Genomic DNA, 24,377 nt, shown 5'->3' with positions numbered 1-24,377 from the left:
AATTTTGCTTATAACTAAGAAAATGGATTTCCATTTCCACGTGGTCTTCCTGAACACAGGTGGGTTTTTTTAATGCTCTAGCAAGGTAGATTAATATATGGAATTCTTAAATTTGAGCAGTTAACTCTTAACAGTTAGAGGTCAGACATAAGTGAATACCAGCATTTAGAAGAAACATTTATTCAAGAGATTAAGTACAGGTTTGGAGAATGTCACTGTCTCTTCTTTCTTTGTGTCATTTTCTGCACATCTTGAGATAGCAGTTTAAATGACATTATGATGAGAGCTTTAGGGTCATGAGTTCAAATCTTCTGAGTTCAGGGTTTAGAGGGTTTAGTTTCAGAAAAAAACTTAAGTCACCTGCCTGAATTTCACATAATTTTGAATTAGTAACCCCTTGTCTTCAGTAAAATGAGATAAAAACTTTACAGCAACTTTTGCCTCAAGGAAGGACGCACTGCAGGATTGCCCTTCTGAAACATGAATGTGCACTTATCGGGAAACATAGTTGATATGGGAAGTTCAGTGGCCCAGTTTAGTTGTATATTTGAGGGCATTCTTAACTGAAAGACTGTTTCCCAAATTTTCAGCAGTTCTGAGTGTGCTACCACTGTTTATTTTAAAATTGTGGCAGTATACAGTAACTTGGAGCACAAACTGATAATTGATAAGTAATTTTTGGAGTACCTGTAAAACATCTGTGGTTTCTTCATGGCTTAGCTCACTGAATCTCATCACTTTCAGGTTGCAACAGAGTCTAGGTGTGTAATACCTCATTGCTGGTGACCTCTGGCAATTGTTGCTGGCAGTTGACTCAGTATACCAACCACATCTTGAAGCCACTTTTCATTTAAGTATTATTTACTATTTCTTGAATTGAGATGATTTTCCTCTACAAATTTCTTCTCTGGAGTTTGAATTAGAGGATAAGCTTCATACTTTGTAATGCATCTGGTGTACAACCAAATAAAGGCTATATCTGATAAACAAAGTAGAGAGAGGAAACAGAAGTTGAAGTAGCTGGTGAAATTGCTTAAAAACTCCAAATGGATTACCCTTCTGATTGGCAACGTAAGCAGGTGGTCATGAGTATCTGATTTGGCACTTTATTGAAAAGAAAATACATATCCAGTTCTCTTTGCTGATACTCAGAGCTATTGGTCTTCCTTAACTATGACCTCCTAGAACATCTACCTTGTTTTATAACAACAAAATTTGTCAGTCAGTGTGAATATTTTTCAAGTACGGGGACAGAAATTTTGCAAGGTCTTTGACTGAAAATGCAGAAAAGAGGGTTATGAAGGTAGACATGGAACTGTGACATGTTCACAGCTGATAAATACAGAATCTGTTTCAGGTCTCCTTCAACAAACTGTACACATAATTAAAGCACACATGCAGAGATGTAAATTAAAAAAAAAAGCAGTCTGTAAGCTGCTCAAGGTATTTACAAAAAGTTACTGTTGTGAAGAGAGAAAGAAACATTGCTTTCCTTCACAAGTACTTGAGAGACTGTGTTATGACAATTTAGGATTTATAAGCACGTAGACAGAAAGAACTTGCTGTTGGCCCTCAGTGGATCTTATCTGGCCTTAATGTATTTTACTGAACCCTAGGTTTCCTCATAGATGATATTCCTCTGGTTTGTTCAGCTTCACCCTGAAATATATTTTATTAGAACTCAACTGCTTGTGGTGTATATATTGGTGTTCTCTGATAGCTTTCAAAATTTGCCTCTATTTCTTTTTCCTTAGGGGGCACTTTCTCTATAAACCCAAGGCTTGTGTCTTGCAAATGCTTGTTTTCTCAGGCATTAAAGATCACTTAACTCCTTTGTATTCTTGATGGCTAGTAAAGCTCTAAATTTTGAAGAAGATATTTTCAGAAAATTTGTCAGGAAAATCATTTGCAGATTTGCACACTGATGTTAAGCTTTATTCATATAGATTTCTCAGTCTATAATGTGTTCAAATGGCTGTCCCAGAACAAAGGCGATGCTTTTAATATTGAGGCCTTTGATCTCTTCTGCATGCTAATTATCAGTTTTGGCTTTCATTATGCTGTTCCTTTTATTTTGCTAGTGGATGTTTTCCTTTTTTTTTTTTTCCATTTTAGTTCTTTTACCTGGTATTTCATATTAATTTTTAGAAATGAGTTTTATGTGACTCAAGTATTACATTATTGTCATGCTAACTTGTACTCTTACATTATGCCTTGATATGATATTGTAAAATCAGCAGCAATAACCCCTCTCCATTACATCATTGTTATCCTATTATGCACAATAAATTTTTAATGTCTCTTGAAGGTACAGTCTTTTCTGCCAAAAACATTATTTCACGATTGCTTTCTCTCCATTTAGAATTGAATGGTGGGCACCTTATTGGAGATGAATACACAAAGAGTGACCACTACCTTTCTGTAAACCTTTCTCCCTAGAACAACGTGAATTGAAATGTTGGCTAAGGAGAAGAGAGCACAGGGAAAGGATAAGCCTTTCAGGAAAACCCTGTACAAAGCAGAGGAGGTCTTATTGGCAAGCATTGGAAGAAGTCATTCCTATGAAGTTATAAATACTTGAATCTAGTGACCACAGATGTTTGAAAAATAGTCAGAAAATGTAAATATTTGAAAGATGTTCATCTGTAACAACACTTCAGTGTCTGCACCTGGAAGCATTCTACAGAGAAAGACGGAAAGCAACTGGAAATAATTGTCATGTCTTTTCTTCTGAACGCAGGTCTGGTGTCCCAGACACTGATTGTACACAGTTCAAGGAAACCTCTGAGGAGAGGAGATGAAGAGTTGGGACTCAAAGTGTGCAGTAGGAAGATAGGGAGCAGAGACGCTTCCTCTTTGCCTTTAAATGAAGGCTCAAATTTGTGTGGAAGCAGGTCTGTCCTTATTTCAAACTTGGCTCCTGTGCTGCAATACCAACTCCTGCTCAGACCCCTTGGCCCTCTGTTAACATTGCATAACATTGCACTTACGTGCGGCTACCAACACTCTCCAAGCCTGGCTGCAAGACTCACCTGAAGCCTCTTTTCCTTATGGGTGGATCACAGTCTTTGGCTTTTCTCTTGCAGTTGAACTCCCTCAAAGGACAGTTATCTTGAACAACATTCTGTCATTATTTCATGTGTAGCTGCAGACCTGTCACCTATCATCTTGACATCTTACTGGTCTCATTAAACACATTCCAAGATTGATTTCCTTTACAATTTCTATGCTAGGGGTTTGTTTACTCCTGTAGGTATTAGTTAAAAGAGATCAATTCCACTGTACTGCATAGGGTAAGTTAACTAGGGAATAGAAAGACCCTCTTCTATCAGTATAAGCAGTTTGGTCACATGTGTTAGCCTTTTCCCCTTAATATGATGCCAGGACTTCAACAGCTGAGGTAGCGTTTCTGCAATAAAATTAAGGCAGTTTCAGTTTCTTTCTACATTTCTGCCTCCTGTTGCCTCTTCAAGCTGCAGACCCCTTGTTAACCAGCAAACTATCTCTGCGCCCCCTGGAAGTGTATTTGAGTGTCATTTTCAAATTTGTTCTCAGAGGCTTTGTACTAAAGAGAAAAGGTGGGAATGTTTTGGAAATCCTTTTAGTTCAATAAATTTAACTTTAAAGGTCAAAAGACTTCTTAATTCTCACTAAACTGTAGGGTTGCATTTTTGGAGGCACACTAACTATTCCGTTTATATCCCAGTTAGATGGTCTGCCATAAATTTCAGGAAAGACTTTTCAGCTGTTGTAACTTGAATGAACAATCACGAGTCTAAAATGCTTGTTTTCAGTTCTGCAGGACATAACCAAAGAAACAAACAGAAAATGAAAATGTAGCCTGTCCTTTCTGTATGTTTTGTATTTTTCTTCTTAAATCTTCACTCTATGTTTCTCATGTGCTCATTTTCTTGATTCCAGGCTCTGTATTTAGGTATTAATTTGTGATTATCCAGCATCCTTTTAATGAGTTAATTCCAAACAGTAACAATCCATTCACGCAACTGTTTGTCAATTGTGATATCCAAACTTGAATTTGGAGGCAGGTCCATGCCTCTGCATGCTTACACCTGTGTGGGTAACATACAGGTATGCGGTGTACCCTGGCAGCCAGGAGGGTCAACTGTGTCCTGGGGGCATCAGGCAAAACATTGCCAGCTGGTTGAGGGATGAGATTGTCCCGCTCTGCTCTGCACTGGGGCAGCCTCACCTTGAATATTGTGTGCAGTTTTGGGCACCACAATATAAGAAAGATATGAAGCTATTAGAGAGTGTCCGAAGGAAGGCAGTGAGGATGGTGAAGGGCCTTGAAGGGAGGCATGTGAGGAGTGGCTGAGGTCACTTGATCTGTTCAGCCTGGATGAGATTTATGGGAGACCTCACAGCAGTCTACAAGTTCCTTGTGAGGGGAAGAAGAGGGGTGGGCACTGATCTCTTCTCTGTGGTGACGAGTGACAGGACTCGAGGGAATGGCCTGAAGTTGTGTCAGGGGAGGTTTAGGTTGGATATTAGAAAGAGGTTCTTCACCCTTTGGTTGGGTACTGTAATAGGTTTCTGAGGGCAGTGGTCACAGCACCAAGGCTGACAGAGTTCAAGAAGCATTTGGATGATACTCTCAGGCACCTGGTGTGACTCGTGGGGATGATGCTGTGCAGGGCTAAGAGTTGGACTCAATGATCCTTGTGGGTCCCTTCCAACTCAGCACATTCTGTGATTCCATGATATCATACATCTGATGAAACTGGGACTTTGTTACTGACTAATGGAGAATGAGAGTGAAGTGTAACCAAACTGTCTACAATCCTTTACAGCTCTGCAGTTTTCCGCTGAGTAGGACTGTCATAATAATTGTTTCCCTACATTTTTTTTCCCATTAAAAAAGGGCAATTACTATCTGCATATGCCTGAGAAAATTTGGAAATTAACAGTAATACGAACAAGACATTACTTTTCCCTTCACAAACCTTACCTCATGCAGCCAGCTGAGAACACTGAGAGTGTGTTAGGTAATTGGCTTTCCTGCATCCTGTGTTTTTAATTGCCTGAGTATATAGTCAGCTCAAGGTACATTTCTTGTGTTCTAATGTACAGTTCTTGTGCTCTAATGAATTCTAACATAAAGGTTTATTTCCAGATGGATCAGCACTGGAAGAGCTTTTTGACTGTCTTACAAAAATAATTTAAATTAACACGTTGATACCAAAACCTTACCACACAAGAAATTAAACATAGAATTTATTATGTAATTGTGTGGTTATTTTATCTGAGGACATCAAGGTGGCTTTTGAAAAAAATGCAGCATTCCTTAGAGTTTCTTTGTATTATGGCACTAGGTTGACGTTAATTTGGGAGCTGTTAAAATTTAGATAAGGTTTGAGATACATCATTTCAGGGTGAAAAAAATCTCATTTAAACTTTCCATAGTTTTTCATTAACTCTTTGCATTTATTTATGACTTGAAAAAGAAAGTAAATGAAGCTCTTCTTGACACAGTGTTTTGGATTACGGACATCTACATGAATGTAATATGAAGAGTTTTTAAGCTGTGTCATTTCTCAGCTGAAAAAGCCCCATCTACTTGTGCTGTAATAATGAGTTCATAGAGTATACAGGAATGTTTCATTAATGTTGCTGCCAGAGTGAATAGGCGCAGTTTTGACATACAATCTGCAATCAGTATTTATAGAAGGTATAGAAACAAATTCGTATATTGGATGTTTTCTGGGTTTGCACCTGCCTCTGATGTGACCTTGACTATGTCATTTAACTTGTACATGCAGCTGTTTTTCCACTTGTAAAGAGAGATAATAATGGTTTCCTTCAAGTGGAGGTTACAAAGTTTGTATAGGACTCAAGCTCTTGAGGAGAAAGGATTTCTATACCAGAATTATGAAAGACAGTGCAGGCATCTGCTGTGACACTGCTGTGAGCTCTGTTCATTGTCCTGTCCCATGTCGACCTGCAATGTGAACTTGGCACTAAGAGCCAAGTAACTTAAACTTGGCTAAATAAAGCAGTAGTAATTGTATTTACCTACCTCTGTCAAAAATTTTCGTACCTGCCTATGCAATGAGCTCAATGACTTGTAACATCCATCTCTTTTTGTGATTGAAGACTGTACCATTTTGCCTCTCTCCCCACCCTTTTTAACTGTGAATGAAAAGTCATATTCAACATTGCATTCTGCACCTCCAGATATATTTTGATTTGTTTAATTTCAGTCAAGTTTCATTGCAGCAAAATATCTTGTCTGAACCTATTCTGTATACTTATTCTACAGTAGGAGGTCATGGTGGTTTTACGTTCAAACCAGAAGGTCTGATTTTAGTCAGCCATCTCTGATAACTGTGCATCATTTTGGTATTGCTGTAAATGTGTATTTGTCTGTGATACTACTGCATATGCTGTATTTCAGGAAAAGCAGAGATTTCTGACAGATGTCCTACATGAAGTGATGTTGCTGGATGGGTTGGCCAGTTCACATCCAGTATCCCAGGAGGTGCAGCAAGCCACAGACATTGACAGGGTGTTTGACTGGATTGCCTATAAAAAGGTGAGACTAATTAAACTTATCTATCTTTTTATAATATAGATATGTAGCTATCAGAAGATCATATTCCATCTGTAAAACAAATACTGTTGTAAAACTACATACACTACAGTAGCTACTACTTGGAAAACCAATTTATGTGGAATATATTTGGAATATATTGTAGTGATTTTAGCCATTCAACATACCAAGTGTTATTAAATGTTATAAATAAACTTGAGAGGCTGTCAGAATCCAGCAAGAAGATTTAGTGCTTCTTATTACTATTTATTTTGTGACACTGTCTGAATTGTGCTAGATACTTTAAAAAGCATAAGGACATCTTTATCCTATTGAAACTCTCTAGAAAACTTGTCAAGGGCTAAAGCTAAATTTTTTTTTTGTTTTTTCTATGCACAAGAATTTTTCTGTCAGCTTGTGAAAACTCAAGTCATTGCTGAACAATGAGAATGGAGAAACTGCCTCCTGGGTTGGCAAAGGAATATGTATTAGATTCAGGCAATTTCCAATTTTATTTCACTGAATAGGAAGTCTTTTGGCCAGTTTTTGGACTGAACAGCTTCTGTGCAGAAGTGAGAGGGCTGCACACTTTCCCCTCCTCCATCACATGACTGGGCTTGCTGTTATCCTGTGGCCTGAAAGCTGGTGATTTCCATTATACTACATGCTTATTCTCTGCTACTGCCTGCAGCCTTCCCATAGGGAGCTCTCCAATGACAAGAATCATTTGACTATCACCTTTGCATCTGATAATCTTTTCTTCTGCATCATTAGCTGCCTAACAACAGACTGTAGCAAGACAGCAGCAGCATAGCACTGACATGGTGACTGAACCTCCGGTTTGTCCAGTGCTCATTCCAGACTAAAAAAGAGGTATATCCTCTCTTATAGTCATTCCTATAGAAACATTCCTGTAGAAACATTCCTAGACAGCAATAACTTCACCTTGATCCTCTGGATAAGGATCTTATGCCTTTTAGAATGGGCAAGAGTGTATGTGTGTACATGACCATGTAATAGGTCTACAATGTAATATACAAACCAAAAATACTTGGGGAAAGGTTTTAAAAGATTGGAGTCGCTCAAGAGCCCAAGTAACATTTTCAAAAATCCCTTGGCTAGCTTTGAAAACATTGTTCGTGGTCAATTAAGCTATAATAGCCAGCAGCTCTTAGCCTACTGAATGTTCTCGTTGTTTAAATGTTTCAATTATATGTTTGCTGGTGAACCTGGGTAGGTTCAGAGGCTTATCTCACATCAATATCTTAATATTTCAAGCTAATTATTTTTCTAATTAATATGATAATAGTAATATCACACAGTTAACACTAATACTTAACACTTCATCTTATGAACACTTTGCAAATGTTAAATAATTTTAATTTACATTGAAATGACAAAATAGGACAGTAGGACAGATCTGTGTACTGTTAGTTATTTCATGCAGGCTAATAAGTCTGTTTTCTGTGCAGATTACAGAACAATTTCTGTCTTGTGTCCTTGTTCCTTTTCCAGTGTAACAGGGGCCATCCCCAGTGGATAGAGCAGCATCTCCACTCAGCTCCACTGATGGCCACCTCCCAGACCTTAGGTGACAGTGAATGTATTCATAGAAAGGCATGATCCTGTAAATTTTGAACCCAGTTACCAGATCTGGCGAAACACCTTGGGGAATGGCAATGGAAGAATTTACTTACATACTTGCACAGGTGAAGAGGTTAAAATACCCACTCTTTCACTGATTTTCCTGTCTAATGGTTTGTCTTTCTGCTAGTTTCTGTAGCCATTCATCCTTTTGGTTTAGACACAAGCAAAATCTAATAGGAAGAAACTTTCCTGACTTGACTTTGTAGCTGCTCTTTTCACTGTTTCTATACCTTCCTCCAAACACCTGACACTGTTTCTGTCTGAGGATAAATTAGACCAAATTTAAGGTATTTTACATCTTCCATTGTTTCACTGCTATGTAACCTGGTATGCATGCATGCATTGCTTACATTTCAAGTATGAAAATTAAACTCATTTATTAGATATCTACAATATTTGCCTATTCTTCTAGCTCTCTAGTGTCTGCCAATATAAAATCCAAACTGTAAAATTATACTGAAGGCTTTCACCTGGTCAGGTATGTGCTTAATATTTTCAGGTGCCTCAAAGTTCTCCTTACACAATGAACCCTGCTGGAAGGGATAGTACTACTGGTGTTTCTGGAATGACTTTTTGGTTGTCTGTTGACTGATCTTTTAAATGACTGTAAAGTATTAAGTTCTTGGAAATCTTTTTCTGGTGACTCTAGTAAACTTTGAATCAGGACCATCAGTGAGGACTTTTCAACTGCCTTAAATCAAATGTCTTTTAGCAGTGTACCACTGTTGTGCAGTATCTTTCCCCTACATTTTGGAATTTTGTTTTTCATTCTCTTTAATTTTTTTTTAAATGTCCATCTTGTGCTCCCCAGGACTTTGGATTGTCCATATGATCTCTTTTCTCTTTTCACAGTTTTCTACATGATATTGAAATGATGAAACTTTCCCTATCTAATTTTTGTTCATTGAAATGACAGTCATAGAATGTCATTATCATTTCATTGTCTGTACTGTCATCAAGATGGCATAAATCAGTTAGACACCATTAAAGTGCCCATCTCTTTTAGACACTCAGCTGTCATTTTAAAGATATGCCTCTTTTTCTTTCTATACACTGAAGAAATGACCATTGCAAATGTGCTAATTAAATGCTTCAGAGCTGAATATATTTTTCATTTCCACTTTCTTGTCCTCGGTGATTGCACGTGACACAAACACCTGAAGAATGGCATTCAGGTAATCCCATAAGCAGAGTGCAGCCTGGCAGCACATGATGTTTTTCTACTAAAGCTGTTGAGGGTAATGCTTGCCTCTTTTAAAAGCATCATACTAGTCGTTCTTCAGATAGGAGCACATTATCCTCCATTAGGGTCACAAATATATAGAGAAAAATGTGAAGTCGCTGTAGTTCATTAATAAACAGTACTTGTAGATGATTCAAGGCTCTCAAGTTACATCAGAGAGTGGATATGTCTTCCTAGTGCAGCTGGAAGTGAGATAGTGTCCTCCCACAATGATGGGAAAAGTGTTTATATCCCAAGAGCAGTAGAAAATATAGCCTGTTGAACACAAGAGTGGATCTGAGGATTGTTAAATCAAAGCAAAAAGCGTGACAGCCTTTTCACACTAGAAATAACTGACAGCAGGAATCATAGCCCTGGAGAGCTGCAGCATCAGAGGAGGGAGTGCAGCAAGAAAAACATGAGGAGCAACAATCAGTGAGGAACAACCAGCTGTAATAAAATGGAGAAACAAGGCAGCTGCATCTCAAAGGGAGCAGCCAGACCCAGAGCAGCGTGTGGGAGAGAGATCCCAGACACAACTAAAGGAGTCATAGCGCTAGATGAGCAGCCACAGCCAGATAAGGGAAGGGATGAAAGGACTTGTAGAGAGCCAGATATCTGAAGTTGTTTCTATCAGCCTGCTGGATGCTTTGAAGGGTGTTGGTTGAAGACTCTGGCAGCAATTAGAGCAGGCAGGACCAATACAATGGAGTGCAACTGTAAAAGTACCCCCAGTAGAATATGTCTTGGCAAGTGACAAACAATAATCAAAACAAGGAAGAAGATGACTGGAATAGGGAAGAATATTAATTTTTTTCCTTCTGTAAGCAAAGTGAATCTCAACAGTGAGATCAGTTACTGGCTCTGACTTTATAATGCAAACAATTATTTATTTCCTAAACCTCTCTCTCTCTATAATTTCCTTTTCCCACTTAACTCTATACCACTTCTTTAAAAATGCTTTTTCCTGCTTTCTATGTCAAGTGATGGAAGGAAGATATACTTCTGATAGTAATAGAGGGAGACCATGCTCCCTGCCTCCCCTCTAAAGCAACACTCTGCATTAGAAAATCTGTTCAACTAAAAGTTTACACAGAGAAAAATGCTTGGCTTCCTGTATATTGCAATAACAATATAGAGTTCTGGCAAAGGAGAATTTAAGAAATTGAAAGCAGTGACTTGCTCACCCTTTTGAGTGTAATTCTCTCTGAAAATTTACAGCATAGCATGTTCTGCAAGAATGTGGAACAACAGTAGGGCTAATGCAGTCACTAGAAGGGCTCTCCAAAAACTTCATTCTTTTTACTTCTATTCCTCAGGCACTAGGAAGGATATTGGCACTGTAATAAAAAAATAAAACAAAAAGAACTCCCATTCCAAACATTTATTCTGTCCAGTAAAACCAGAAATATTAGTTTGTAAGAAAGCCCATTCATGAGTGCAATGAAATTGTGATGATGTGCATCTATGAAGTGACTACAGAAAAGGGAGAGTAGCTCATTAACAGTGAAAAAAATCCTAGATAAATGCATATAAATAGCAAAATAGGTTCTATTTTTAACTTTTCACTTAATTAAATCAATAATATAAGATAGTATCCAGTTAGTTAAGTCTTAAAATACAGCACAGATGACTTTAGAACCCACTCTCTTACTGCAGTATAAAGGGAGAGCTTTTTGTTCTCCTTAATTTAGCCGTGATGTTGTCTGTGAATGCCATTAACTTCTGGGTGCACATTCACCTGATGCTGATTTCTCTTCCATGACTTGTGAGTGCAACAGGTCAGTGCCCAGATTGCAGAAGGTGCTTTCAGGAGCCATTTGTTCCTAATGCATTGTAACAGAGTAGGTATCTTGTAATGAAAATAATGTCTTTCTGTTTAGATAAAAGGCTGCAGGTTGTTACTACTTCCAATATGAAAGTCATCGAAACTCAATCAGTGAAACCTATAGGTTCAAGTTCAGAGCAGCCCCAAGAGTACCTGGCTTAAAGTATACAGGCCGTCCCAGTCCAACCAGTGGGTGCCAGTACATAAAGCTAGGCAGGTGCTTCAAGATACTTAAAATACCTCTCTTCAGCCATCTGCACACCTTCTTGACTCAAACAGGAAAAACTGTCATTAACCCTTTACACTGTTTAGTATATGCTAAGATATTATTTTCTGAAGAAGAAACATAGAAACCACTGTGTGTGAGATATAAGCAGCCACACGTGGACAAGTGCTTCAGGAGTGTTATGTTCCCCACAGCAGGGACAATTATATATGGGTTTGATTGGAAATAATAAAGATAGAGCACAAATGTTAATAGAAGCATTTTATTTAAAGAAGAGCTCATTAGACTAGATCACTTAGGGTGGAGTGATCGGGAAGACATGACCTATTGTGGTACAAGTCTTCTGCCTATTCCCCATGGAAAGGCAGTGGCAGAACGGCTGGAGAATGTGATGAGAGCAGAAATGGCAACAGTAGATATAAACACTACCCTACCACCCTTCTTTTCCCAACAGGGAGTAGAAGGAACAAAATAGTGTACCTGTGTCTCAAATATTTCTATGACTCAGCGTAAAGTGTTGATAAAAGTCAATGTACATGGAGGTACACCAGCCTATGCAACAGGGTTCCTGAAATGCAGTTGCCTTTTCTGCTTCTCTGTTTCTACTTTTTAATGGTTGTTTTACTTCAGTGCCTGGTAAAGTTCTGGAGAAGATTATTCTGGAAAGTATTGAAAAACGCCTGAAAGACAATGCTGTCATAGGTCACAGCTAGCATGACTTCCTGAGAGATAAGTCCTGCTTATCAAACCCAATTTTCCTCTGTGACAAGGTAACCCACCTAGTTGATCAAGGGAAGCCAGGTGATGTAATCTTTTTGGATTTCACTAAAGCTTTCAATACTGTCTTTCACAGGATCCTTCTGGACAAAATGTCCAGCACACAACTGGATAAACACATCATGTGTGAGTGAGCAATTGCCTCAGGGGTGGAGCACAGAGGGTAATAGTGAGTGGGCTAACATCAGACTGGTGACCTGTCACTAGTGGGGTTCCACAAGGTTCCATCTTGGGCCCTGTGCTCTTCAACATCTTCATAAATGACTTGGACACAGGACTGGAAGGGATACTAAGCAAGTCTGCGGATGACACAAAGCTGGGAGAAGCTGTTGAGTCCCTCAAAGGCAGGGAGGCCCTACAGAGACACCTTGACAAATCAGAGGACTGGGCAATCACCAACCATATGAAGTTCAACAAGTGGAAGTGCTGGATTCTGCACCTGGGATGGGGCAACCCTGGATCTTTGTCCCCCAGACTGGGGAATGAGGTGCTGTAAAGCAGTGCCACGGAAAGGACCCTGGCGGTCCTGGTCGATGGCAAGTTGAACATGAGTCAGCAGTGCCCTGGCAACCAGGAGGGTCAACTGTGTCCTGGGGGCATCAGGCAAAATATTGCCAGCTGGTTGAGGGATGAGATTGTCCCGCTCTGCTCTGCACTGGGGCAGCCTCACCTTGAATATTGTGTGCAGTTTTGGGCACCACAATATAAGAAAGATATGAAGCTATTAGAGAGTGTTCGAAGGAAGGCAGTGAGGATGGTGAAGGGCCTTGAAGGGAGGCATGTGAGGAGTGGCTGAGGTCACTTGATCTGTTCAGCCTGGATGAGATTTATGGGAGACCTCACAGCAGTCTACAAGTTCCTTGTGAGGGGAAGAAGAGGGGTGGGCACTGATCTCTTCTCTGTGGTGACGAGTGACAGGACTCGAGGGAATGGCCTGAAGTTGTGTCAGGGGAGGTTTAGGTTGGATATTAGAAAGAGGTTCTTCACCCTTTGGTTGGGTACTGTAATAGGCTTCTGAGGGCAGTGGTCACAGCACCAAGGCTGACAGAGTTCAAGAAGCATTTGGATGATACTCTCAGGCACATGGTGTGACTCGTGGGGATGATGCTGTGCAGGGCTAAGAGTTGGACTCAATGATCCTTGTGGGTCCCTTCCAACTCAGCATATTCTGTGATTTTCAGGAAAGGGCAAAGCAGAAAGTTTTAGGTAGCATCTGTTTTTTTTTTTCCCCTGAAGGAGTCCAAAAAACAATGCTTGTGTAAAGGCAAGGACTGATTTTGCTGATACACATCCTAGTTTAGATCAGTAAAAGAAGAGCAACAATTACACGTGTTAAAATAACTTGGAGCAAATTGTAAGAATTAGAAATAGAAAATGAAGTGGAGATAATGAGATAGGGTAAAAGGAACAAAAAACTTGATGTAAGAATATGGTCAATATTTTGATCAAAATATGATCCTGCAGGACTTCTATTCAGGAGGGAACTCTTTGGCACAACCTCTGTCTCACTGTTTTGTTGTTGTTGCTGCTGTTGGTTTTTAAACATATGTTCAAGTACCAGATAATTTATGAAGCTTAAAGGAGGCATTAAAAGAGAGAAAGTAGAATTACAGGTTTAGTTATAATCAGTTGCAAATCAGTCTTAGGCAAATGGATCAAGATTCTTATGTGGGATTTAGCAAACTAAAAAAAATATTTTTTTTTTCTTCAAGATTTCCATATAAAAGCAGTTAATGAAAAAGTATGATGTACCTTTGTCCTTGTCATTGGTGTCAGAACATGTAAGAGAGATTCTGGTGGTGGGAAATAAAACTCCTGTTGTAAATCGAGTCCTGATAGCATTTTGTCTGGATGACGGCTAACATTTTATTATTCAAGGAAAATGATGTGACAATATCCACCTGAAGAGCATGATTAGTTATGGTCATTTACCCCTGAATTTTATTCTTTGTGTCATGTTCCTAAAATTTGCAGCAGAATTTATGTCTAAGACAAGCATTTCACCAAAGCCATCGTACCATCTGACCATTTTGGTATTATCCAGCCTTAGAGCAGCTGTGTTTGTCAGAATAGAAAATTATTATGATTTCCAAGTGAAAAGCTCTCCTTGAATATAATGTTGCTTTTTCAGTGGTGTTTTGGCATCAGATAAATGGCCTTTTATTCTATAAAACCAACATAAAATCCCTTTATACATCTTTGAGGATTTAGCACAGTATATTGCAAGTTTGTAGGTGTATTTGCTGATTTTAAAGATACTGGCTTACCCGTGCTGTTAAAAAAGTTTTAAAAATAGTGTAAGCTTACTTTCTTTGTTAAAGTATATCTTGTTTTTATTGCTGAGTATCAGCAGCACGTTAATTTGTAAGTGTGCGCTGCTTGATAAGCAAATATCAATTGCTTTAAAAAGTAAAGAAGATGAATTAAATGACTGGTTTTTTTTTCTGGTCTGTACCATTAAAAGCAGTTAGGGATGGTTTTGTTTAGGCTCCTTTTAACAAATTATTACAAAGTGCAGGGAAACTGATCAGACCCGCATTTAGCTAAGTACATAGTTATTTGTTCAATTTTATGTGTGTAGGCTGTGGAATTTCAGTTTGATTGTTTGCTTGCTTGAGGTACTTCAGTGTGTCACTAAACAATGGCCTGGACTACGACCCTCAGGATAGTCTCATATTGTGACATTTTGTACTTGTATGCTGCATAACCTGCATCTACCTATCTCCTTCCTTACTTCTTATGGCTTTTATGTGGGCTTCCCAAAGGGAAAGCCTCTAGGAATTTATTTAAACATTTTACATTTCTCCCACAGGAATGAAATCATAGGCATGTGTTTACTCATTTAAACAAATATGTTCTGTTATCCTAATCAAATAAAGAGCATTCACACTTATCAAATTCACGTTCATTAAGCTTCATTTTTTTCTTGTAATATTTGGAGATGCCATTGGAGAATACAGAAAAGAGCTATGCTGTTGTATTACAGTGTTAGGTTTCTGAAAATGAAAGAGGAATTTAGTGTAATGACTCATGATACAATCTAATTAATTCCCTGAAAAGAATTTCTTATTGAGTACTTATGCAGTTCTCAGAGATGAGATATTTTTGATAGAGACAGCTGAAGAATTCCAGAGAAGCCTTTGCAATTATGTCTGCTCTTACAACTCCATAGAAGTACTTTAGCGAAGGTCTCTCTGGAGCCTACCACAGTATCATGTTTTAACTGATGTCATGAAGAGGACACTCTTATTCCACAACCATCAGAGTAAGGCCATGTACCATGAAAGACTGTTTAGATGACAAAGGTAGGAAAATAAAATACATTTCAGTATAAACTTCTGAATGGGAGCTGAGGAATGACTGGCCTTCTCCCTTTGAGGGAAAAAGAGAAAAGCAAGAATGTATGACGAATATGTTTGCTTAAGGAAATGCAGCTAAAGTGTAACACCTGAATTTGAAAGTGGTTACCCAGTTTTCAGTTGTTCATACAGGGGAACTAGGGAATGCATGTTGATTTGCTTAAGGTCAGACCAGCTGCTCAACGGACATTGCAGTCAGACTTCTCACATCTCTTTATCCTCTTCTTTATCATGCTGAGGGTAACAATTCAGTTAACTCAGTGCACTGCATGTAGTGTAACACAGCAGATCAGTTGACCAAGTTTTTAAATAGTTCACTTACATATATATATACGCTATTCTGTGTCTACGCTTGAGCCAATTCTGCAGATGCAACTTAGTCAAAACATATTTTTTTCTGTTAAGTATCTCCAAGATTCAACTGATTTCATTTTGGTGGGGTTTTTAATTTTATGTACAAGTTCTTTTTAAAATGTCACATTTTTGCTACATGTTTGATGTACATTATTCTCTGACTTTTATTTCATGCTGTGTTTTTGTCAATAAGCTAAATTTCATGGAGCATCCAGCTGTGGTTGCTTAGTACCAACAAAGAATGATTATTTTGAAAATCGTGACTTGGATATTACTTGTTGGCTAGTATTCGCGTTACAAAATTGAAGTACAAATGTGCATTCTTTGTATGAATGCTTGTTTACATGATCTAATATTTGAAATGAACTTAGACTCACAGAATTATCCGCAATTTTGAGAAATAAAGAATAATGTACGAATTCAGGAACTTTGAACTGAAATGAAGTGATACTCATTTGCTTGAGAACCTGTTTGATTGTGAATATCCTTAGGCTTCTATTTGACGGAGAACTGTAAAAATATATTTAACATTTTAAAGAAAAAACTCAATTTATATGCTGCAAAGAGAGATTCTGTCTTAGTAATCAGGTAGAGTTCTTGAGGTAGAGTCAGTAGACACTAGTTTGAAAAGATGTCTTTGACAAGGCACCTCACCTATAGCTCAGGGTAAATAGTTTAAGGAGAGAACTGTTTAACGTGTGTGTACTGTGACCGATTCATCAAAAACCCCCTAATACTATTATACATCAGGTATATACTAGTAGCCGTGAAAATTTGTATTTCATCTCATCTTGTATTTGTATCTCATCTTAAATCGGGAGGTCTTTATGAAAGAATGATGCCTTTGCAAGTGCCTGTATGTGGTCTGAGTTTTGTTTTAATCAATGAAGATGAAGATGATTATAAGAAGTTACTGTTGATAATAATAGTTCTAACAATACAAATAGCATTTAGTGTAATTGAGGATAGAGTAATTCACATTTCCTTGAGCTAGAGAGAAAGTAGCCTTATCTTTAATTGCAGGTATATCAGCACACAGAAAAATAACAGTATTTGTGTCCCCCTGTATTTGAAAAGCAAGCGGTGCTCTTACATATTATGAATGATTTTGAACTGACTGCTGCACAATAGAAGAAAGTTAATAAATCACCTGTATTCAATGTTGGTTTTGGTTTTGTTTTTTTAATGAGAGAAGAAAAAGCAAACTGAATGTGTGAAGGTTTTGTGGAAAATTGACATATTAAATTTCTTTTTTAGAATTTCAGTTATGTAATTTTTGTTGGTAGTCCAGTGCTCCTCTCCTCAACATCTCACTCCCTTCTTACACCTTGGATACCACGGTGGTTTTTTTCATACCAGGATATTTCCTGATTTTAGTTTTTGTGTCACAAAAAGGATCATTCTGAACTAAATTAAACAGCTTTAATTCTTAAAGAAGGATGGCAAGGTGGACATTCGGTGAAGAAGAAATAAATTGAGATCTGTGTAATCGGTACGATTGATATTTGATGTTATGTGAGATAAATTGATAGGTAAGCCTGCAAGATGGTGTCTCAGACTTTGCAAACTCAAGGAGGTGTTTTTCCACTATTTACTCTTCCATGTTTTCTAGTGTTGCTTTGTAAGTTACAGGATGAAATATCTTCAGAGAGATTCATATCACCTCACTTGAGATATTCATTGTGTAGACTCCTGCAACTGAGTAGTCCTCTCACCTTCCTTTATCATCAGTGATGTGCCAAACAGGCACCTTTAGGGTGAAATTCATCAGTCCTATTTTAGATGCATGTCTTTGGATGAGATGAATCAGGGTGAACAGAAGTGCTTACTCCTGTCTTCATTGCCTTTAAAGGGGGTCTAGGCAGCTGGCTCAGCTGCCTGCAGCTGAGTAAATATCAGTTAGCTGCAATGTATGCGATTGCACTCAGATGAATCTCAATCATATGGTTAAAACAAAAACAACAAAAGCACAACCAAGAAGAAAAAGAAATTGATGTTACAGGAAAAAAATGAAAAGTTTTGGTGGGAAGGTGGATGAAAGAGCTATGCTTTTTCTGATCTCTTTTTTATGAACTCTTTTCCTTCCTCCAGTCTAACGCATTTACAAAATAATCAGTTACTTCGCCCTTAGAAGAGTGACCTGTAGTTCATGCTTTCTGTTTTGTTGCTGGTATTTTTCTCTCTTGAGAGCTTTTTAGAATACTGACATAATTTTTGGTTCTTCAAAGAATAATGATGAATGAGTTCCCAGCTTATTCGTATCTCTTCACATGCTGCCTCTTGTCTGTGCCTGCTACCTTCTGCATAACCTTATGTGCTGGTTTGCTTATTTTTATCTTGTCCCATTCACTGCAACTTCTTCACCAGTTCTTTATTTCAAGTGCTTTTCTTTGCTGTCTGCTCGATGTAGAGCATCCACTTTCAGCTAGCAAGCACTTTGCCCTCTCTTCAGGGCCTTTTGTTGAATACCTACCTTTGTTGGTCTTCTTATGTAAAAGTATGGCATGTAGAATAAAGCAAAATATATGTTATTTGACTGTATATATACAAAAGGATGGTGTGACACCAGTTTTGTACCTTCACAATTCAGAAATTCTCTTCCCTGCACAGAGTGGGGAACCAGTCTCTGTATGGTCTTTTTGGACAGTGCACTTTAGATGTCTGCAGTGCAGATGTGTACATATGAGGTAGTCACTTGTGCTGGTTTAAAGGTAAACCAGCAGGGGAAATGAACTCAACTCAAAGGAGAGATTATAAGTCAGAATAACAATTTAATAAAATAATACAATTAATACGATTATACAGACAAACAGTTGGTTTTAACCCACAAAACCCAAATGTATAACCCAGCACCCCGGGGCATGAACAGAGTGGTGTTCATTGGGCCCCCTGAGTCCAAGGTAAAAGGAGAGGGGAAAACCTGTTGGTGAGAGTGCTGTTGCAGTCTGGTCAAGAGTGGTGATTGCAGTCTGGTCGAGAGTGGTGGTTGCAGTCTGGTTGAAAAAGTGGTGGTTGCAGTCCAGTCGAGAGTGGTGGTTGCAGTCTTCTTCTGGATCCCATGAGTGGTTAAAAAAGTCCCAAGACTCCAAGATTATATATCCTCCAGTTCAGGTAGGAATGCCCAGTACCTCCCTCAGGGTGAGGAGTTCCACAATGGGTGTGAGGACAGGAGCATCCTCCTGTCTCACAGGCCTCTTAACACCCAGTTTATAGCCTGAGGAGTCAGGCTCTATGGGCAGAGGGTGTAAATGGTTCATTGATAACAGTTTCTGGGAAATGGCATGGAAGGCTATAGAATACACAGTTTTGGGTTACACCCATACAGGGATGAACTGGTCCCAGCTGTTCTAACTAGGACATCACTCAAGGCTACTTTTGGTGTGAATTACAAGAGATGGGTGCTTTTTCTGATCTGAGGTCTACTTTAAGATTAGATGAAGTGCAACCCATTGACTGTAAGAGAAGTCTAAAGGACTAAAGTAACTGTAGTCACAGGTACAGTAATTGTGATCTGTAGTGATGCCAGAGGAGGAGTGGGTTTTTAAAAATTAGTTACAACTAATCTGAGGTCAAGTTTAAATCACATTGTTTTATGATGGCATGGAGAAAATTAAACTGAATACCTTAACTGTGTCTGGATTTTGTAGATTTCAAAGACATGTTCAGCTTACATATAAAGCAATTTTACCCCTAATTTTTGTTATGCATTGTGTTTACCATGGTGTGAGTATCATGTTTCTTCAGGGAAAGAAAGAGCATAAACTTCCATCCCTTCAGACACTGTTGGCTCATTGCCCAGGAGCATGCCTTTTCCCAAGAGCACTATGCAAAAAAGGGCTCTACGAGCACTTAATTTCCCTGTGGTAGCCAATATGTTCTACCTTCCTTTGCTATAGCAGTGGAGGCACAGTGCTGAGTCTGAGGAAGCTTCAGCTGTGTCATAGGTTATGCAAGGAGCATGCTGGGTGATCTTTGGCAAATGATTTCACTATGGTGTGCCACAGTTTCCCTTTAATTAGCAGAATACTGAGATCTGCTAATAAGCAGTGCTTCACCAGAGCCAGGTAGTGCCATTAATCACTGAATTAATAACTAGGGTATTTGCCTGAGTAGACATATTAAGATATGGTACAATGGCTTAAGGTGAGTTAGATTTTACACTGGCAGGAACAGAGGTATGTTTTTTTGAATAAGAAAGAATTGCTTTCCACCAAACCTCTTAAACCAATATGCTTTACCTCTTGACAAGGTACTGACTCATCCACTACCTGGAGGAAAGTACTAAAATCATCAATAAATAGCCATTGTGCCCCATAGGAGAGGCAAGTTTGTTTCTCAAGACTATACATTGTTCCTCAGTTGGACAAACGTTGGCAGAGCAGAAGTGGCCTTGGAAGTGAAGTGGAGGGCAGACTGCTTGCATGCCACGGTGTTCAGAGAGTGATGCTACCGGGTTCCAAAGGGCATCCTCTGCAGCAGGAGAGATTTGTTGTGATTTTTCTGAAGGTATGGCACCATAGGTCCTCTGGACTCCATCTAGTTCACTGCTTGGCGGGCAGGTAGGCAGTGAAAATGCGAGCACTCTGGGCCATTCGGACGACCCCAAGGTGTTGGGTCGTTATAGCCATTGTGCCTATAACTGAACTTACTGCACATACCTTCTTTACCTCCCATAACCCTCTGGTTAGGGTCATCTTCCGAACTCCTCCTTTTAGTAAGCTCCTTTATACCTTTATATCTCTTGCTTTTTATCCTTCTGCCTGCAAATCTATTTCTCTTCCTCTCCAGTCAGAGTGCCAGTGTTTACTACCGTATTCTTCCCTTCCCAGAGCTCTGAATGTATTGATTGCTTCTGCTTTTCTTACAAATGTATCATTGTTCTCTGTTCTGCCTGCTCTCAAAAGTGCAAGAAAGGTGAAATGAGTGGTTTCCTCCCATTTCTTTTCCCTCCACACCAAGGGCTGTTGCTCCTGTTTGCTCCTGTTTCTCTTCCTTTCTCTCCCAGACGCTTTTTCCCTCTTGAGGGTCTCTGTTTTTTTGTTTTCCCATTTTTCTTTAGAATCTCTTCCCTTCCTTAAATAAGTGAAGAAAACTTTTGCTTTCACTGAGTGGGGGAGATGGCAGAACTGGGACAAGCATATTGTTCTGGAAGCTGTAAGTACGGTTTCTGGGTTTCCTGAAGGTAATTAATTGGTAGAAAGTACTTCTAAAGAAGCTGTGAAAAAAGGTCTATCTTGAGAGAATAGTCCCGCCTCTGTGCACTGACTCTGCTATTCAGTCTTTACTTGCTTTTTCATTTTGTTTTCTGTGTGAAGGCCAGCCACAGTCCTTCCAATGTGTGTCTAAATGTTACCTATGAGACTAATTCTATGATTTCTTTACATGTTATAGTTCGTGGAGTCTGGATATAAAAATAGACTCAGTGTGCAAGATTAAATGGGAGTATTTACTTGCTTACTTTTCACAGAAATCAGTAGAGTTAAGTTGCCTATATAAATATATGTCTTTGCTACTGTGTGAAATTTAAACTGTGAGAAAGAAACAAGGGTGTCCTGGAATACTAACAAGTGAGTAGGAAAAGGGATGTGTGATGAATGGAAAAATATCTTCTTGTTAAGGATTTTGCTTGATCCCTTTTATATTTTATGGTTTGTTTTTTTTTCATTCTGCTACAGATGTTTTGGGCTGCCCTGCCCGTTACTTACAGGATAAATAGGATTTATCTATTTATTAGATATTTTTAATCTGTCTGCTTAAACAGATTTATCTGCTGTTTATCTGCTTAAATGTCTCTGAGAACTTTACTCATTCTGTTCCTCTAGTAAAATAAGGGCAATAATGCTTCCTGACCTATGGTCTTGTGTGTTCAGATAATAATCTATTTTGACAGGAATTATTTTCTGTTCTGCTATGTGTTCCAGACTTGACTGATCTTCCAGTAAGATTATATACCACCGCAAGATTATATACCACTGCACACATCTCCTCAATTTTTTTTTGCTTCAATTACTTTGCTAACTATATAGCATTCGTTGTTGTTGCCTGTATGAAGAACCTGTATTTTCTTAAAATTTACTATTAATTTACAAATATTTTTGATTTATGTCATTATTTCAAATTTTTTTTATTACAGAGGATCCCTTCAATACTTAAAAGATAGTCACTATATAAAAAATGCGTGGAACATGTATAATATGGTCTGAAAATTGGACAACTATTAAATCCCCAAAATACCGTGAACTTTAATCTAGCAGGAAAAGACATAAATTCCTGTTTTGAAAGCTGAGGCTAGATATATTCAAATTAGTGAAGCTAGATAAATTCAAATTAGTAAAAAGGTACGTATTTTCACTGTGAGAGTAAATATTAGTTGTGATACACTGTGTAATACTATGAAACATTTTCCTGTTCTTGAATCTTCCTAAAATAGATGCTGTTGTGTAAAGAGAAGCCATAGGGTTTTTGCCTAAATTACTGTTTGACCTCTATTAATGCAGAAATGAGATTACATTTTTGTAATAGTCCTTTTGGCTTTAGAATCTGTGAATTTTTGAGTCTATGAAATGTTTCTCTCTTTTGTTAATTATTATTTTCTAATTGAGTGTTAAGCTAATTCCTGAACCTTCATCTCCTGCTGAGGTTGTAGAGTTCTATTGTCATATTTTCTTACAGCCTTTGATTCACTGACTTGAAATCACAAGCGTCCTCCCTCTCACGTGGTGATCAGTACTAAGTATAACATTTGATTAATGGGATTAGAAGACTGGTTGTCTTGAAATTAGATTACAGAGTGGGATATTACAGCTAAATTGTCAAATCAGATCTGCAAAGGTATTTCTGCTTGAAAGAGAGCACTTATGCAGGGAGAAAATATACAGCAATTGTGTTTCTGAGAGAGAGTGAGAAAATACAAAAAGTACACCTTAAAAAAAGCTACTCTGGCAAGTATCTGTCTGTTTCTTGCAGTAAGTACTGAGAATTAGAATCACCTGTCTTTTAGATCTCTGTGCTTTGCCTGAAGGGGCAAAGGGATAAGAACTGGTATAAGCAGAGCAAGAGTGCTATACAAGTACTTACCTCTTTGCATGACAGTCTGGAAAATAAGCTGACTATTAATAAGTCAAATATATATATCCACATATTATAAAACTCTTATGGAAATGATTCACTTCCAGTCATCAGATCTTGAAGGCTTTTACAAAGGACAGTAGTATCACTAAATCCTGATGTACAATGGTGTAATGGAGATTAAAATATTATGAATAATCACTGAGGTAGAGTTTGGCATGGACATTATTTTTTGCTCTCATTTAAAACTGGGCATTTCTGTAGGTGCGTAGAAGGGCTGGGGTCAACCAGCTGCGGACCTGACACATCCATGCTCAAGCAGGGGAGAAAGTGTGTTTTGTCACCTGTGCTTTATTCAGTATATGGGACAGGATATTAACAATATCAGTTTGCTTCCTCACTTTTCCTTGTAACTATTTGCATTATCTTCTCTCTCTCTTTTTCATTCCAGCACAAATGAAGATTATATTAGTCACAGGTTTCCAGGATGATACTGTTGGATGGAAATGCCTAATTCAGATTGTTATTATTGTATTATATTGACATTCAAAACTGGTAACTTCTTTGTTTTTCCATTATTTCCCACAGGGTGCAGCTCTAATTAGAATGTTGGCTAACTTTATGGGTCACTCTGTGTTTCAGATGGGCTTACAAGTAAGTAAAGGCATTTCTGTCTTTTCTCTTGCTCTCTCTTTTTTCTTTTGAAGCTATATTTTTATCTGTTTGTGGAAATGTTTCTTTACTTCGGGACCATCTGAGGCACCACCATGTCCCTGAACTGACTTTGATGGAAGATGCTGAGTAGTGTAACACACGTTGCAGTGCCACCTGTTTCACCTATGTTTCTTGGTGTATGAAGTGATTGCACTCTAATTGGCACATGGCTTTGTGTCTGTTTTGTGTACATAGCCATGTAGAAGCCATTTTATCCGTGTGACAGCTGCGTAAAGGACTTGCTGAGGAAGTAGCTACTCTTCGCCTACATTTGACTGCTGGTCTAACAAATAATAACAACATCAAGCTAACTAGAAAATACACAGCCCTAAAACCAATAATGCTTTTCAGATAAATATTTTTGCCATCCCTTCCTCCGTAGCAAAATCCTTGAGCTTTATTTTTACCTTTGATGAGCATGGAGTGCTCTCTGCCTTGATGATGTTTTGAAAACTCACTCTGCCTTTTAAAAGAAATTTAAAGAGGTAACATTTCTATACAAAGAGAAAGAAATTCAACATGCTGATTACCAAGGATGAAATCTTTTCAGCAATAATTCAGCACAAATGAGCATTTCGTAAACTATTTAAAAGCAAACAAGCCAAAGCATAAAAAACAATGTGACTCCCTCT

The 24,377-nt window shown here is 38.3% G+C and overlaps 1 protein-coding gene across 1 annotated transcript in view; it reads left to right on the top strand.

Annotated features, from left to right (window-relative positions):
• The window catches only part of TRHDE (thyrotropin releasing hormone degrading enzyme), a 196,948-nt gene that overhangs the window by 86,385 nt on the left and 86,186 nt on the right, over positions 1 to 24,377 (top strand). The window contains exons 6-7 of the mRNA XM_029963508.1: positions 6,416 to 6,553; positions 23,620 to 23,685. Coding sequence (XP_029819368.1) covers positions 6,416 to 6,553; positions 23,620 to 23,685 — 204 coding nt within the window. The remainder of the gene's footprint in view (positions 1 to 6,415; positions 6,554 to 23,619; positions 23,686 to 24,377) is intronic.

The sequence above is a fragment of the Manacus vitellinus genome, unplaced genomic scaffold, assembly GCF_001715985.3.
Source record: "Manacus vitellinus isolate BGI_N305 unplaced genomic scaffold, ASM171598v3 scaffold_5_pilon, whole genome shotgun sequence".
Taxonomy (NCBI): domain Eukaryota; kingdom Metazoa; phylum Chordata; class Aves; order Passeriformes; family Pipridae; genus Manacus; species Manacus vitellinus.
The sequence above is the reverse complement of the archived record's forward strand: the minus strand, read 5'-3'. Positions and strand labels throughout refer to the sequence as shown.